This window comes from Myodes glareolus, chromosome X (genome assembly GCF_982192425.1).
Source record: "Myodes glareolus chromosome X, mMyoGla1.1, whole genome shotgun sequence".
NCBI classification, from domain to species: Eukaryota; Metazoa; Chordata; class Mammalia; order Rodentia; family Cricetidae; genus Myodes; species Myodes glareolus.
The window spans coordinates 132341499-132359836 of NC_142053.1; the positions used below are offsets into that span (position 1 = coordinate 132341499).

The 18338-nt window shown below is 46.5% G+C and overlaps 1 protein-coding gene across 4 annotated transcripts; it reads right to left on the bottom strand.

Moving 5' to 3' along the window:
* Positions 1-4253: 4253 nt before the first annotated feature.
* On the bottom strand, positions 4254-17567 carry Suv39h1 (SUV39H1 histone lysine methyltransferase). Of its 4 annotated transcripts, none has more exons than XM_085684377.2 (7): positions 17417-17496; positions 15343-15435; positions 14867-15012; positions 12875-13537; positions 6729-6875; positions 6514-6643; positions 4254-5818 (listed from the first exon to the last, which is right to left on the bottom strand). In XM_085684377.2, the coding sequence occupies exons 1-7, from the start codon at positions 17433-17435 to the stop codon at positions 5685-5687; spliced, it is 1332 nt and encodes a 443-aa protein (XP_085540503.1). In that variant the 5' UTR covers positions 17436-17496; the 3' UTR covers positions 4254-5684. The 4 variants fall into 4 exon arrangements, with proteins under 4 accessions (XP_085540503.1, XP_085540506.1, XP_085540505.1 ...); XM_085684380.2 differs by lacking the exon at positions 17417-17496 and adding an exon at positions 16993-17161; XM_085684379.1 differs by lacking the exon at positions 15343-15435 and having other exon boundaries at positions 17417-17567.
* Positions 17568-18338: the final 771 nt, after the last annotated feature.

Sequence of the window (18338 nt, forward strand, 5' to 3'; positions counted from 1 at the left end):
AGGTGTGTTTAGTTGTGTTATGTGCCCATTTGTAAGGACCTGACTTGATTATGGATTTATGTCTAATAATGTGTTTCCCTTTGTACTGTGTGTCTCAGACTTGGAGGATTGATATACTCAGGGGTAAATTTCCTGGGCTGTGGCATTCCTGATGTCTTTGTTCGTCCTACCCTAACCATGTCAATCAGTATAGCTGCAGGCTTCAGAGATTGACATCTTCAGGGTACTGCTATCTGGCCCCCAGACACACACACACACACAAACAGCTCACAGACCTCACAAGGAGCAATGAATTTCCACATCAGACACTTCCTACTTACTGACATACAAAAGGAGCACACAAGCATACATTCTGGGACATTAAGGATACCAAAGCATCCTCAGTCTTCAATCACTTGGAACTAAACTTATTAGCACATGAGAGTTCCAAGTAACTCAAGACTCTGGGATATAGTCCCTGAAAAAGAACAGAGACATATTAGTGTAGCATGTACAATCTCTGGGACCTGCAGCTATGCTAACTGACATGGTAAGAGGGCTTTGTAGATACTAAGATTTGTGAGAAGGGAAAATCCTAGGATATCAGGGTGGTTCAACATGATCAGAAGTGTTACTATATGAGGGAAGCATGAAAGTGAGAGTCAGAGAAGATGATGTGGTAACAATTCAAAGACCTAGAGACAGAAATGGGTGAATACAGAGACAGGAACAAGATGCTAAAGGAGAAAAAATAGTGAATGATGAAATGTGGCTGGCTTCGAAGGTGGAGGGACAGTAAGATACAGAATGTGGGCCTCCTCCTACAGGGGTGAACTGTCCCTAAGAGCTCCAGAGGGAAGTCAGCCAAATTGACTTTAAAAAGTAAAATTACAGTTTTTCATGCCTATATCCAAGTCATTTATATATAAACAAGACCATTTAATGTATTTGGTTCTCAAAGTTATTTTTTGATGGATGAGACAGGGCCTTGCTATGTTGCCAAGACTGGCCTCAAATCCCTGGGCTCAAGCAATCTTAATGCCTCAGCTTCCTTTAATTTCAATCATATCTACTAAAACTCATTCCCCTTCTGACCTGAAGAAATATAAAATAAATTTGTGTTGTTTTATGACAAAAATATTGTTTGTTTCTGCCAATACAGTATTCTAGATTATGGCATGTCTATCTGAGTCCTGGTACGTATCACTGGCTAGAAGCTTCGTCATAAGTATATATCTGATGATGGCAGTTTCTCATGAAGTGATGAATGAGCTCTCTGACCTCTGTGGATCTGCATTACAGGATATCAGGTTTAAGAACTGTTTCTGGTATTCCTGGCCCCAGATGTCTCTAACAAATAAAAAAAATTTAAAACATCAGATACTTCACATACCAGACACCTACCAACACTCTGGAATATAGTCTATCAGAGACTTGGAAGTCTGTGAATATGTTTCAGAGTTGACCTGGTCTATGTAATCAAGGTTCATCTGGAGATTACAATCCTCCCACCTCAGTTTCTCAAGTACTGGGATTAAACACATGTACCACTATGCCTGACCAGCTCTAGCTGTGAGGTTTTGTTTTCGGTTCCCCCCCCCCTTTTTTTCCCAGACAGGATTTCTCTGTAGCTTTGGAGCCAGTCCTGGAACTTGCTCTTGTAGACCAGGCTGGCCTCGAACTCACAGAGATCCACCTGCCTCTGCCTCCCGAGTATTGGGATTAAAGGCGTGCACCACCACTACCCGGCTTTTTTTTTTTTTTAATTTTTTAAAGACAGGATCTCACTATATAGCCCTGGAACTTGTGATGTAGATCAGGCTCAGGCTGGCCTCAAAATCAGAAAGATCCACTTGCCTTTCTCCCTAGCGTATTGAATTAAAGTGGAGATTGATCACAACCATCTGGCTCTGCTCCTGTGTGAGTTCATTTCCAGGTTGTTAGCACTGTCGTCTTGGTGTCCTTCATGATTATGAGGTGTATGGCTTGTTTGGGGGTATAATACTCAACCTTTTTCATGGGCATGTGCATTCATACGAGAAGTCATTGATCTGTTTTTCGTGTTACTTTTCAAAGTGTGATGTGAGTGGGCGTTTACCCTGACATAAGAAGTATCTGGTATTTTTGTGTTTATGCTCCAGGGATTGAGAGCTATGTTTAATGCTTTTACGGTTCTGAATATTATTCCTCTGAAATGTTTGTGGATATCTGTCTTATCTTGAATGTATTTTGATCCCATATGTCATGGGATGTAAGATTCACTGGGGCATATACTTCCTAGAATTTGAATTCTCTGAGCTGTTTCAGTGTCACAGGGGGTGAGATCCCTGATCAATTTGTTAGTGTTAAGTTTAGCTGTGAGGCCTGTAAGATAAATGTATCTTATCATTTGAAGTTATCAGAATTATTTGATGTCCTACATCCAGTACAGTCTCTGAATTATATTTTTGAAGTCTGTGTCTTCAACCTTAGGATTTCTGAATCCCAGGTGGTTTTGAGGGTTTTAATCTGCATCACACAGGTGAGTACACTGTACTTAAACTGAGGTGTATAAACTATTTGATCACCAGTGTGCCCCTAAGCTTGTTGGTTCCAGAGTTCCCTGGCCAGTCTAGATACGCTGCCAGATGTGATATCTATGTCTTTTGGATGGTCTGAGTCCCATAGTGATATACTTCACCTATTAGGGATTTCAAACAAGGTCAACGTCCCTGAGCTTCTAATGGGTACAAAGGCAACAAAAGGTACATTTTCTGGACTGTTTGCACCTCTGCATTTAGTATATAAAATATCTTAATTCTGTGACAGTCCCTGGATTGGGTTTCTCTCAGCTACTCAAAAACCACCAAGTGGTGGCACATGCCTTTAATCCCAGCACTCGGGAGGCAGAGGCAGGCAAATTTCTGTGAGACTGAGGACAATGTGGTCTACAGAGCAAATTTTAGGACAGCCAGGACCATTACATTGAGAAGCTGTATCTCGAAAAACCAAAAATAAGATATCTCTTTAGGTGAGGTATCAGATTTTCATGATTCTTTGCATTTGTGATTTGGAGCCTGGGGCATTCCTTGCAAGGTTTTGTTTTAAGACAGTGTTTTTCTGTGTAACAGCCCTGGCTGTCTTGGAACTTGCTTTGTAGAGAATACTGGCTTCAAACTCAAGAGAATCACCTGCCTCTGCTTCCCCAGTACTAGGATTAAACATGGGTCACTACTCCTAGCCCCACCCCCTTGAAGTTTTGAACTAATTGCACAGTGAACAAGTCTTTTCATGGTGATATGGATTCTTTTGATTTTTCTGAAGTTTCAGGATCTTTTCCTGGAACTTGTTAACAGCTCACTATAACCCTTGCCGTTGGGTTGTTTCCAAAGTAAAACACTGAGGGAATCTTGGTCCCAGAGTATGGAATCTATTAGAGGTCTGTTTCTAGGGATTGAGGTTTCTGAGCAGTCTGAAGTTCTTTCCCAAATTTCTGAAATGTTTGAGGATCTGTGTTCTGGGATTAAGTTTGTCAACTCATGTATGTGTGACATACATAGGAGGGTCCACTGCTCAGAGGTTTACATTGTGCCCCCTATCATGACAGATACCTTAGTTGCTATGTTGGCTTATTTAACTGTAAAGGCTCCTGACATGTAAATTCTCAAATCCTTGAGATACTATGCAATTTCTCACAGAAGACAGAAGTTCTGTTTGAGGACCAAATCTCAAGCAGTATCTTGAGTGGCCACAAAACTTCTACCTGGAGTTATGAGTTTTATAGAATTGTGTTATCTCAGAGCATGAATGCAGACTCAAAGCGTCTATGCTGTGTCCTTAGGTGCCTAGCTCTCTGGACTTGAGTATCAATGAGCCTATTGGAGATTATCACCTATATAGCAATCTTTGAGCAAAATAGAAAAGCAGTGGGTCACAAACAAGCATGTGAGGTGATTGTATTTAGCACATATACTCAAATATTTGCAGAAATGATTCCTTGAGACACATTTTCAAATATACCAGATAGCCTTTAAGTTGAAAACTTCAGAACAAATATGTTAAGATAAATGTGCTTAAAATTCAAGCTGAACCCCTAATCTTCCGCAGCTAGTTATATTTGTTTGTGGCAACTAATAGTGATTAATCCATTTAGACAGGGTTGGACTGTTCTTAAGTGTATTTTAAAAATGGAAGTACGTAGCAAGTTTACTTTAAACCACTTTAGGGGCCCCAAATAGGAAGATTTAGTCAGATGACTCAACCTTTTTAAACTACATTCTAGGGCAGCCCCCAAGTTTTCAACAACGCAATTTATTGATGCACACTCCAGGCTGGGGAGGGCTGAGGGGTACACAAGAGAACCAGATTCAGTCCATGCCTGAAGGTCAGCCTTGGAGGTGTGGGCAGGACACATACAGACACACAGAGATACGGTAGCAGGGTGCACAGTCTCACATAGGGGTACTCTGGGCACAGGAAGTCAGAAAGGCTTCCTGAAGAAAATGGGGAGAGCAGGGGGCAAGGCAGCCATCAGAATCTTTGCCTTTTGTACATTTCTAGGCAGTTTAACTTTTGAGACTAGTGGACCCAGGTAAATACTTGAAGCTGACAAGTAAAGGGGGCTTAGCTCTCATCTCACCATAGTCTAGTAAGTTCTCCCCAATAATTTTTGGCCTAGTCCTGGGCTCCACTGCTGTGGTTTTCAAGGCTTCCCTGAGACAATCCATATGGACCATATGGACCAGGACCCAGTGCCTGGCACCTCATCAACTTCTAGTCAATGCACATTATTGTCTTAAGTGCTATCTACAGACTATCTATATCTTGGTTTCAGCTTCTAGTAGTTCCAGTGGTATTACATGCCAAGGCAGGGTTTCCAGCACATCTAAAACTCTTTACTCCCTGATGGTAAAACTCAGCCCTAACCCTCCCGTGGAGCTTTCAAAGAGGTATTCACCCCATCCCCATTTTGGTAGCACTTGGGCAACTACTCAGACTTGCAACTCTGAGACCCTGTGGGTCTTAAGGTCAATATTACCCAGCATCAAAAGCATGATGAGCAGAACCAGCCTTATCCACTAGCCCTAGAGACTCCCTTTCCTTTCATGACTACAAAGGCTCTGTGGTTGTTGATAGTTAGGCTGATATCTCTCTGAGCTCTGATGTCTGTCTGCCTGGGGGTTGCTTCCTCATACTCAAGAACAGTGAAGAGGCCTGCAACAGGTCACAAAGGCTCCAAGCAGAAGCAGATGCAATTAAAAGAAAAATCTTAGCTGGGTATACACCTATATGCTCAGCATGTTGAAAGCTGAGACAGGAGGATTAAGAGTCCAACACCAGCCTGAACTACATAGAGTTGCAGAGATGCTGTCCAAAACATTTCTGGGACCAAGTTGCTCACCCTTTAGACTTCCACGACATCATAACATGAATTCCAACTTCAGGGACTCCTGATGTGAAAAATATACTCCTGAAAATGGGGCTGGGAGTTGTAAGTGCAATGCCTGATGGGCCTGGGACAAAGGATAGGAGCAGAGAAAGGGTACCCAGAGTCAGTCCTCACCACAGCCCTGACCCTGGAGCAGAGCAGGTGGGCAACAGGTTGGGGCAGATGAGGACAAGTAGAGGCAGACAAGGCTCTGATGGTCATTCTTGACAAGAGGGCAGCAGTAGAGGAAGGTGGCTTCGGGCCCCTTCAGTTAGTGTGGCCTCAAACTTCTCAGGGCTTAGAAGAGGTATTTTCGGCAAGCTGTTGTCCCACATTTGCATTCAATACGGACCCGTTTCTTGGGGGAGCCAGGGAGCCCAGCCAGGCCAAAGTTGGAGTCCATTCTGGTACTTTCCATGTCCACGGGGTCCACTGTGAAGTCACGTTAGGGAAGGAGGGAGGGGGGATTTGTTAGAAGGCCTGCATGCATGAAGTGTCCTGCTACTACCCCTTATACCAGAAGACCCAGGGATCTTGAGTTGGGAGAGTGGTTTGGGATTAGAACTGGAGCACAACATAAGAGGAACTGTTCAGGACAGGTTGAGGAATGTTTTGGGAGGAAGATGGCTGACAGGGAAACCGAAGGGTCATGGCAGGTAGGGTTCAGGAATAAAGGACAACCTGAGCACCCAAACTTTTGTCCATTATCTTGCCAAGTATTTCCAGAGATGACTAGTTTATCAAGAAGAGGACTGGCTGGAGAGCACAAGGGTATCTCTTGGTACAGAACAAGGAAGGTGAAAGATGATTAGAGTCAGCAGGGGCAGGGGCAGTTCATTCAAGATGGAAGTACCTGTGCCTTCATCTCCAGCCGAACATCCTCTCCCACAAGTCTTGAGAGAAGGTGGTATTTTAAGTCTATCAGGGTTGGGGTTCAGGGGGTAGAAATATGGGAATCCACGTGCCTTAGGCAGGGTTCAGGTAGGAGGCTGGGAGTCAGGAAGAACATCTTAAAACTCCAGCAAAAGAACTTCTCTTGGTCCGCTAATAACCCATATATGCCTTGGGGTAGGGTCCTTACATCCCATGTCACGTGTCCCTGCCCCTGGGGCCCTTGCCACCCCCACCTTGCATGTTGTAATCAAAGGTGAGCTCCTCGCCCGCCCAGATGGTTCTTGTGGCAAAGAAAGCGATGCGGGGTAGTCGCTCATCAAGGTTGTCTATGAATACGTTGTACACCTGCAGGTTGGGATCACACTGGACAAGAAAGAACAGTGGGAAAGTGAGGAGGGGCCCTGGCCTGCCCCTCCCAACCCTCTGCCCGCCTGCTGGAGGCACCCACACTATGGTTGACAAAATGAGAGATGTTGCCATAATAGGCGGCATCCACGGTATATACGTCTTCCACGTAGTCCAGGTCAAAGAGGTAGGTGGCGCCCTGGCGGTCGTAGATCTGGCCCCGCCGCTCTGCCTCCTCTGAGGTAATAATCTGGGGGAAGGGGGTAAGATTGGTCATGAAGGTTCAGGAAAGCCAGCCCCAGCTTGACTCTGATCTGGCCCCTGGGAATAGAAGAACAGTGAGCAGGAATGAGGTCTGCCAGTTCTCAGAGGGTTACCCACCACCCACCCATTCTCCAACCTCTGGAAGGCAGGTGTCTTACAATGGTGTGGAGAGCGGTGGTGGCTGCAAGGTGCAGTTAGAGTGCAAGGAAGAGGACGTCCACTTTCTGTTCCCAGTGAGATGTCCCAGAGCCTCATATATAGTTGGGGCAAAGCAAGATGGGACAGAAACACAGAGACAGTAAGACCCAGAGCACAGGCAAGAAAGTGAGAGCCATGGTGCAAGGAGAAACTTAACTGACCCAGGGCAGGACAGCAAGAGACATAGTACAAGGCAACAACAAGGGAATGAGAACCAGTGTAGGCCATGCAGATGGCAAGAACACAGAGGACGTGGGAAATAAAGAGACCCTGGACAGTGGGGACGAAGGTTTGAATAGATGGGAAAAGGACTCAGACAAGAAAGCTAGAGTCAGAGACAAAAACACAGAATTATAGTATGAAAGATCCAGGTCAGAGAGAAAGAAGACCAAGGCCAAGATCCTCAAATCCTGAGATGACTAGAAAAAGGCTGAGAATAAAACTTTACGATAAAATGACAGAGATAAAGGGAGAGTAAGGATGAGAGAAACTATGAGACAAAGGAAAGCAAAACAGAGCCGAGAATGTCCTAACACTGAACTCTGGTGCCAACACCTGAGGCTGGAAGGCACCTCCTCCCACATTTCCTCTCCAGTATCCCCATCCGAGTAAGCATGAAATTACTTTACCATCCCAGTTCTGACCTGCTCTCCCAACCCTCACTTGACAGTCCTCACCTTGAGCCCTATATCCACACCTTCCCTGGTACCCCCAACTATAGCCTCTAGCAGCCCTCAAGTGTTATTGACTTTCTGGGTGTCTTACTGTACCAAAGAACGCCATCTCCTCAGCCCAGGGTACCCTCACTTCTGGCTTTCCTTCATCCGCCTACTACAAGTGGACAGACATTGCACAACCCACAGCAGATACATGCCAACTGCTATTTTTTCTTATGTTCTGACCCAGTCTTCTAGGTAGTTCCAACACTCCTTTCCCACCTGTCTTCTACCTTCCCTCTTCTTCAAAAACACTGTACACCTCCCTGATGACACTGAATACAGACCTTCTTAGTCCTTTATGCAGCTTGGTAGGTAACCATGCTCCTCCTGTGTTTCAAATCTACCCCCTTCTGGACCTAACCACCCTATGTTCTCTAGCAAGAAGGCCACATTGGTGTCCTGCTTGCTACCTGCCTCTTCTGCCATCACCTATGTCCTGTGCCAAGTCCTGATCAACAGCTCCTTCTCTAATCTCTAAAACCTAGATTTACCTCCCAACCACACTTCATACCAGTACCTACTCTAGTTCATTCCTGAAAGACCCCATTTACAATTTTTTATTTCATTCATTCAGTGCTTTTGTTTGGGGGGGCTTTTTTTGATGGTATAAGCAAATTCAGGGTCTTGCACACACTAGCCACTCTCATATATACCCTCACCCCACCAGCCTATTTTTTATTGGGAACTGGGCCTACATTCTTCTCATGAGGGCGGTCAGCCTGGTTGGTGAAGAATATAGGCCTAGATCTGACCCTCATGGGCCACAGATGCAACAAAGATGGAATCAGACACACATACTGTAAGACACTATTCAGGAAAAACTCTGGTGGGTGTGTGTGTGGGGGGGAAATGTAAGAAATATGGCCTAGGGCTAGAGCTGGTTAAACATACTTAGTGCATTGTGGGTTGGTGTGTGTGTGTCTGTACACGCCTTTAATCCCAGCACTTGGGAGAAAGAAGTAGGCAGATCTGAGTCTGAAGCAGCCTGGTCTACACAGAGAAACCCTGTCTCAAAAAATAAACACAACCCAAATACCCCTAACTCAAGTTCAAGATCCAATACCACCTCTCCTTCTGGGCTACATGAACACTGCAAATGAGTGCATGTATACGTGTACCCATGCAAAGTAAAATAAATCTAAAAAAAAAAAAAAAGATTCAGCCGGCCAGTGATGGTACACCCCAACACTTTGAAGGCAGAGGTAGTTGGAGTTCTTTGAGAACTTTGAACTCTTGAGTTTGAGGCCAACGTGGTCTACAGAGTGAGTTCCAGGACAGCCAGGACTACACAGGAAAAAAAAAACAAAACAAAAAAAAAAAAAAAAAACACCTTTTTTCCTTGTTTCAAAAAAACTACCAGGTTATAACAGGATATCACCATCAGAAACAGTAAAGCCTCTCCCTGAAGGATGGAGCAATAGTCATGGGAGTATTCACTTAAAGCAAAGTATGCTGAGGTAGGCCTATCTCCCAGAGAACCTTACGGGAACTAATGACAGACTTTCTAACTCACCAGCATACTTGCTCTTCTCAAAGCCACCTTTCTAGTTGGAATCTTTCAAACCAGGAGGAATGCCCACATCCTCCCCCACTCTATCTTTCTGTCTGTTCTGCTCCTACCTGCTGCCCCAGTCTCACTGGGATGAGTCATAGCCTCCAGGCCTAAACAGCTCCTCTCCCTTTCTATCTCCTGTGATGTCCCACCCTGAAAACTCATTCCTGTTTCCATCCCTACTCTCTAGCAGCTCTCCAGACTGTCAAGGAAAACAGGCAGCCTAGGAATTAGTAGCTTAAAAAGGCTGCAAATATAGATGAGAAATAGGAAACTGAGTCAGTGGCTACTCAGCCCCCTCCTGTAAGATCCTAAATCTCTGTGGCCATTTTCTCAGGAAAAAAAAAAGCAGGCTTGCCAGAACACCCAGTTTAAATAGGGATTTCCTATCTACTTCACTTTACTAGTCTATAGAACGAGAATGTCAGCAACAAAGTCTCAACTTACGGGCTGTTATAAAGACACAAGTGCATGTGTATGAAAAATGTTTTGTGTTGGTTTTGCAATGACTAGTTGAGTAGTAGCATTACCTTGTTGAAGTTTAAGGTTCACCCTTTATGTGCCAAATTACTATCATTTATCAATTAAAACTCACCTCCATTCCAGAGATGATAAAATATAGAGAGAACGCATGTTTCAGAACGAATAAACTGCTAGCATTCTCTGCTTGATGAGGCTAGAAATAATCTGTGGAAACATGAAAATCTGGAACAAAGACAGAAAGGTCCATAGGAGCAGAAACTATTGTTATAAACTGTCAGTGCCCTGAAAGATTTGCATCCATGTTTGAGATGATACTCTGAATTAATTACATAGCACCTTGCAGGTTAGAATGTGGCTTAGTGGCAGACTACTACCTAGCATAAGGGAGGTTCCACATTCTACAGGGATAGGTTACAATAATATAGTACCTCCCTCAGGAGCATCTAGACAGTGCTCCATAATTAAGTGAATTAGTATTTCTATCATTAAACATATGACTTCACCAGTACAAAAACAATACATCAGGTCAAGTTATTAAAAATAAAAACACTTTTCACATTTTGAACAATTTAGATTGTCTGAGTTTTACACTAAAGCACTAACACAAGTTCTTTTGAAGTGCTTCTTCCAAGTTCTTCACACAGAGGAACTAACTGAATGCTTCTTCTCTTTTCCAGAAACTGAGAGACACATGAAGTGACTGCTGCTGAGTGGTAGGGCAGGAATGCAACCTCAGGCAGGCTGCAGGCACCACCTTCTACCCATTCTACTGTATTTACTGCTTCTTCAGAAGCTACATAGGAAGAAAAGTTTACCTCAGGCAGTTTTGGTAGAATGACACCATCAGAAGGTTCCACAGGTCTGACGGTACTAGAAGGCCTGAACCTAAAGACAGACCATGGCAAGAAAGAGCTCAAGAAACAACATGGTAAGAATGGAAGTAGAGCCGGGCGGTGGTGGCACATGCCTTTAATCCCAGCACTCGGGAGGCAAAGGCAGGTGGATCTCTGTGAGTTCGAGGCCAGCCTGGACTATGAGAGCTAGTTCCAGGACAGGCTCCAAAGCTACAGAGAAACCCTGTCTCGAAAAACAAAAAAAAACAAAAAAAAAAAAAACCAAAAAAACAAAAAAAGAATGGACTAGAGAGGAAAAAGTAAGAAAGAGGTGAGAGGGCTCCTGGAAACCCTATTTCCAGAGTGGAGGAGCAAGACACTACACCCAGGGGACTGAGCCTTCCTGTGGTGTGTAGGTGCTGCTTTCTATATAAGATCCTCTGTATAGAGAGGGTTTTTCCTCTACCTTGGTCAATACAATTACAGTAACCGGCTTCCTGCTTGGGATGACTCTAGGAATGCTGAAATCTTAGAGGGTCTGGATACTTCCCTGAGAGCATCTCTTCTAGAAGGATGTCTATATCCCAGACTATCCAAATCACCCTGCGATGAAGACATTTCTGGATTATGGAGAGTTCAAACTTGCATACATCCATAATCTCAGCACTCAGGAAGCAGAGGCAGGTAAGTCTGAGGCCAGCCAGAGATACACAGCAAAACCCTGTCTCGAAAAACCAAAAAAGGAAAAAAAAAAAAGGGGGGGGGTGGAAGCCCCTCTCCTAGTCAGTGTCACAGATACAGGTGGACACCCTCAGGTGTGTCCTCTGGCCAATTACTATCACTTTCCAAGTAAATAACATCTAGGGGGAACCTATGATATGAAAACACATGAAATCACATTTAGTCAGTCAAGATTCAGGAACGCTAAATCTTCCAAGTACTGAGATTTGTCTACATTAAAAAAAAAAAAAAGTTGCTCAACCCCAAATGCCCACCATGTCTGTCTTACTTTCTGCTGTACACACTTGCTAGTTGCTCACCCAGACCCTTTTGTTTTACAGCTGGTCACAAAATTAAATCACACACCCCCACACCTCCCTGGTACAGAGGTAAGCTAGTGACTCATTTCCAGCCAACATAGTGGGTACGAGTAGCATGTATTGCTTCCAGGCCTGACTCATTAGTACCTTCCGCTTCAGCCCCCCACTACAAAATGCTGAGGAGCTGATGGTGACCTGAAGGGCCTAAGGTACAAGAAAGACACAAAAGGGAGTAGAATCCTAGGGGACTAGAGTCAGTATGTGAACAGGATATCCACTAAAACACCAACACTAGAGTGTTCACAAACTGTGTTCACGAACCTCCTAGACCAAGCATAGCGGCACGTTTGTAATCCCAGCACTCAGGAGGATCATGAGCTCAAAGCCAACCTGAGCTATAGAGGGAGACTCTGTCCCCCTCTATGTGTTAAGCCACAAATATCTGGGGATTAGTTATTTTAAAAAAGCTAGCCTGCATCATGAACCACCCAGCTTTCCCCAGGGTAACCTGAAAGTCTAGTTCAGTGGTTCTCAACCTTCCTAAAGGTGTTACCCTTTAATCCAGTTCCATGTTGTGGCGATCTCCAAACGTAAAATTATTTTCGTTACTACTTCATAACTGTTTTTGCTACTGTTATGAAACATAATGTAACTATCTTGTGTTTTCCCATGGTCTTAAGTTGCCCCCTGAGACTCCCAGGGGTTGCAACTCACAGGTTGAGAATCCCTGGTCTAGAGGCTCTTGTCAAATCTCCATCCAAGACAAGCCTACATGGTACTTTAGATTCACTGTTTGTGATACAATGACCCTTATCACAAAATGAGAGAACTTGCCTTACTAGGTGATGCAACCCTGTATGACCAGACCACATAGCTTTGCAAAGGTTACTGCCTGAAGCTTGGTTCCCACTTTCTTTGCTATATACCCTTATGAAGCCATTTGAGGTCAGAAGTACTTCAGTGTTCTTTGTACTACCAGCATGATCCTGTTGACGTGTCAGGTAAAAGCACTGACCCCTGCTACAATGTCCCTATAACACTCAGACCAATGCCTTAGGCATCAAAGGAAAGCAGGAGAGTTTTAGGCACATGGTTCAGGCACACACACTACAAACATATAGTAGGAAAGGCTACACATATAACCAGACCCATCTCCTCACCTCTCCCACATACTCCATAACAAAGCTATTTTTGCGGATCTTTTCCAGCGTGCGGACACCCCAGCCTCGCCCATCATTAGTGCGGAAGATACAGAGGTCGTAGCGGATGCCTTTCTGGACTACACGGTTAGGGCAATCATAGCCACAGCAACATCGGGAGTTGCACTCGTAGATGGGCTGACCAGCTTTCAGCCGCACTTGGCCTTGGTCATTGTAGGCAAACTTGTGCAGGGATGCTCCAGGGCAACAGCCTCCAGTGGGTGCCAACAGACAGTCCTGGCACTCACAGCCAACAGCCACCTGGTTGAGGGTGATGCCCTCACCAACACGATACTCATTGATATAGACAAAGGACCGTGGAGGGCCATCCAGGTCTACCTCATTCTCCACAGTGATGCGTCCCAGGTGGCTGCGCTTGGCATTGAGCTCTTGCTCCCAGCGCTGCAGTGCCCGCCTCTGCTTGGCCTTCTGCACCAGGTAGTTGGCTAAATTTGGGTCCAGGTGCCTGGGCGGCTTTGACCTGCGATGCCGCCGGAGCAGCTCTCTTTCTAAGTCCTTGTGGAACTGCTTGAGAATGCGCACGCATTTGAGATTCTGCCGTGGCTCCCAGGTATTCTCTGACTCAGGATATCCGCGCCATTTAACCAGGTAGTACTCCTGATCCTGTTAGGACAGGGACAGGAGAGTGCCATAAATGTGAGACCCTTGTGGCAACGGAGAACACTCACTCCAACTACTCTTTTTCTAGAATGGGTCCATGCAGTGCCTCTTTTGGAGTAAGAATTAATGAATTCAACTTCCACTCTTATTACTAGCTGTTGAAATTCCTACTTTTTCAACCCTCCCAGATCACTTCCTCCTATATTCCAATGATCTGTTCAGGCCCAAACTCCTAGTTTTTCTTGGTTCCTCTTGTGCTCACACTCCCCACTAAATACATTTAGAATCTGATCCCTTCCACCACATCAAAACACTGTCACTGCAACCAGCCAATTCTCTGGTAGTCGACTCTCCATTGATCCGTTTTTACCCCTACTCTTTCAGGCAGTTTTCTGTACAGTGCCAGGGGAAGGGGAGCTTTAATTGTTGGGAGTCAGCCATAGGATAGAGTTTAAATGTCAATCTGTAGCTTCCTGGCTATGTTGCCTTAGGCAAATAAATTATATCACATCTGTTACCTCACCTGTAAAAAAAAAATAAGCGGGGAGAGGATTATATACATATATCATACACATTATCTATAATCCTATCACTCAGTAAACCCGAGGCAAAAGGATTCTGAGTTTGGGGTCAGTCTTTGCAACATAGCAAAAGCCTGTCTAAAAATAAAAAGAGAAAAGGAAAAACAGTTAACTTTTTTTCTAGCATTCCCTATGCAGCAGGTATTATCCTGAACAACTGACATACCCTAGAACTAATTCTCAGACCTCTAGTCCTCCCCATTTTACAGAAAGGGAAAATAAAGGCAACGTTTCAGCTAAGCATGCTGCTTTCAGTGGGCTCTAGTAACTTTCTCTGGCAGTTAACTGTTACCACTTCATCCTGTATTGTCAGAGTTTTAAAAAGTTCCTGGTGTAAACTGGGTGGTGGTGGCATGCACCTTTAATCCCAGTACTCAGGAGGCAGAGGCAGGCGGATCTCTGTGAGTTTGAGGCCAACCTGGTCTACAAGAGCTAGTTCCAAGACAGCTAGGACTGTTAAACAGAGAAACCCTGTCTCAAAAAAAAAAAACCCAAAAAACAAAAATACATAAAAAAGAACCTCAATCTTTGTCTACAAGTAATTTATATTTTCAAGTGGAAAAAAAATTTGAGGATTCATTCTGCCTATTCTGAGAAAGCCACTTGATTCCCCCACCTGTAAAATGGAAATAAGACTGTCTATCATGCCATTTTCCCACATGTGAAAATTCTCTTTGTGAAGAGATGTGAAGGTTGGGTGGGGAAGAGGGTTCCCTGCCAGGGCAGTTGCACACACCCCCACCAGACTTACACGGATCTTCTTATAATCACACAGGTACTCAACTTCAAAGTCATAAAGATTCTTCTTAGAAATGCCAAGGGCAGGACAAGAAAGCTTGGCCAGTCGGCACAGATCCTGAAGCTGATTCCAGGATGATTTGCAACATACACGGCAGCCTGGAATGAGAAGGCACAGGAGTCACAACAAATAGAATCCACAGACCTTAACCAAACTTTTTTCTTTCTTTCTTTTTTGGTTTTATAAGACACGGTTTTTCTGAGTAGCTTTGGAGCCTATCCTGGAACTAGCTCTATAGACCTGGTTGGGCCTCAAACTCAGAGATCCGCCTGCCTCTGCCTCCCGACTGCCGGGGTGGATTAATCAATGCCCTGCGCTTTAAGCAAGGCCCTCTGCAACAGGAACATGCCAGTTTCTTGAACCCTAATGCTCAGTGCCCAGGGAAACTCCTGGAGAGAAACCTGCCCCCCACGCAGAGAGTCACCCACCTTTCTTTCCCTGTACACGGAGGAATCCAGTTCTTCGAGAAAGGACCCATCCCCTCTTCTGGGAGAATCTACTCCAAACCCTGGCCCCTAACCCTGGAACAGCAAGGCAGAAAATGGAGCAGCTTGCAGCATGAACTGTCTGTAAAAGGATCTACTGCCAGAACTCCCAAGATCCAAAAACTGCTGGCAAACTTGCCTTAGGTTCAAGATCTAATTCACCCCTCTTCCCACTTTGCAAAAGAAAGGAAACAGCTCCCTAGCTCAGTAGGGTGCATTGCCTAAGGGGTGTGGGGGGGGGTTAGGATGAAAATTCCCCAGGGCACCAGAGGTGTTATCTGTAAAGAAAGGTCTTTAACCACTTAGCTGAAACACCTGGACAACATATTTTGGAATTCAAAAATTTGGGGATTTAAAAAATGTAATTTTAGACACATTCATAGCAGGATCTAACACATCAAGCCATCCATAATCAAACACATCTACACCAAAAGCCTGAATTTCCAAAAGCCCGAATTTTCCATATTAAATAGCCTCACTGAATAATCCCATTTTTAAAGATCCCCTTTAGTGCTGGTCAGTGGAGGCGCCAGCACTCAGGAGGCAGAGGAAAGCAGATCTGGGTTCAAAGCCAGACTGGTCTACAGCGTGAGTGCCAGGACAGCCAAGGCTACAGAGAAACCCTGCCTTGAAAAACCAAACCAAACAAAAAAATCATCTGCCATGATTAGTGAAAAATCTAAGAAAAAGACTCCTACTTTCGGGGCTTTTTAGATTTTGGAATTATAAAGAATGTAGAAAGGTGTCACATTAAGCAGGGAGTAGTGATACTAGCGCTCGGGAGGCAGAAGCAGGCAAATCTCAAGATCTCTGAGTTCGAGGCCAGCCTGGTCAACATACTAAGTTCCAGGACAGCCATAGTAAGACCCAGTCTCAGGGAGAAAAAAAGGCTGTAATATTACTGGAAGCTTCCTTGACTTAGTCTGGGCTGTTTTTCCAGGCTGCATTATCCTTTGCTGTCTCATTCCACGTTCCTGTGACTCCAGAGGGCTCTGCTCTCAATTCGCGAACATGTAAACAGTCCATGCGGCAAGTCACTGACACACACGGGGTCGCCAAGCGGCTTTCACATACACACCCCTGCTTCAAAACGCACCCTCGAGTGCGCTCCCGAAGCCATGTTTGTAACTCAACCCTGTCAGAAGCCACTTGAGGCTAACTGTCTGCTGAAGCGACCCACTGCCATCTTTAGATAAGGCTAAAACCTTAAGCCATTCGAAAGCAGTCCTCCCGGGTGCGAGGGCGGGCGTCCGCCGAAACCCGGGCAAGCACTTTCTCGAGCCAAGGCCCGGCGCGATTCCGGCGCCTTGTCCCCGCTTCGGGCCCGTCCCTCCCGGAGCCTGCGTGCCACCTGCGGTTGCGCCCCCCTCGGGGGCCACCCCGCGCCCCGCGCCGGCCGGCGCGCTCCCCGCCGCGGCAGCCCGGCTCCCACTTGTGGAATCTCGCCGCCGAGCCCGCCAGACGCGCAGTCACCCCCCTCTCTACCCGCACATGGAGGAGTCCAGTCCTCCTATCACCGAGCCCCCCGCTCCCTCTCCCGAGGAGAATCTTCACCCCGAAACCTTGCCCCCGGCGCGCCGAGATACTTCCCACCTAGAGTCGCCGGTTCCCCCATTTTGAGAAGGGGGTCCGTTCCCCTTCTTCCTCCCCTTCCGGCGTCTCCCGTGGAAAGCGAAAGAGTAATGGTCACCGGGAGCCGCTTTTCCCGCGTGTGGTCGCAACCTTCTCCTCGGGACTCTGGCGCGTGCGTGGGCGCGCCGGCCGGCAGCGCGCGACCGAGAACCCCTGCGCGCAGTCTGCGCAGCCCCGCGCCCCCCGCGGCCGAAGCACGCGCCCCCTCCCCTCAGCCCCGCCCAGCCCGCGCGCCGGGCCCGCGCTCTTCAGCCCCATCTTTTCGGCGCCGGTCTTCTAGCTCCAGGCTTCGGGGCTCCGGACGCCTGAGCCGGAGCCCTGCACACCTTCCCTCCATTCTACTCGACCGGGCCAGTAGCCTGCGCCTCAGCCACCACAGCTTCACCTTTTAAATTTTCCGCCATCTTTCTCCACAGCTAACGACATTCGGGCCTAGCAGGCCTCGCGAGAAGAGAGCGCGCGCGGGCGTGGCCGGGAACGCGCAGCCTATTGGCCGTCCCTCGCCGCCCACAGCCCCCGCGCGGACCAATCGGGGAGCTGGGAGCGAACCCCTCCCGCCAGCTCGAGCGGTCTGGAGTCCCGTGCTCGCTGCTCTTTCCCAGAGTGCGTCTGGGCAGTAGAAGTGGTTGAAGTTGCTTAAGGCCCTGCCCCGTCCGTCCGTCAGTGCTAGCCAATCAAATCGTCAGCCATTCATAAAGGGACTGTTTTTGTCAGATTCCAATTATGCCCCTCATTATATGTCCTCAAGCAGGCATTCGCTTCCAGGGTGTACCTAGCGCCATATACAGGTGCTCTGTCGGTCACCTGATTCAAATAAATAAGAAGTCGGTCGCCGCTGTCAGGTTCTGATCACTCGCCTTCTCATCCACACTGTGCATCAGTCAATAGTAGCGTCCATCTGTGCCCTCCAGCCCTGAGTCCCCTGAAGCACCGCCTACTGCTATTAGACAGCCTACCATTCCCTTGGACTGTCCCCATCACCCTGTCAGCCCTTTTCTCATGTGCATGAGGACAAGGGACCGGCTGAGAGGACCCCAGAAGGTGGCTTCTCATAAACGACAGCGTGCACCTATGTCCTGAAGTAGCCTGGGATTAGGTCAGCTAATCATTGTCAGTTTCCAAAAGCGCTCTCTGCACAGTCACACTGTCATGTCGTCGCTGTGGTTCACTCTGGTTACTCCTCATTTACCCCCGACTGCTCAGTGGCTACAGCACCTATCTAAGCCCTCACAACACAGAGAGCTACGATGAAACTTCGGGGTCACCTGTCAGTGGATCCCCTGGTTTAAAGGGAAGACTACATGTGT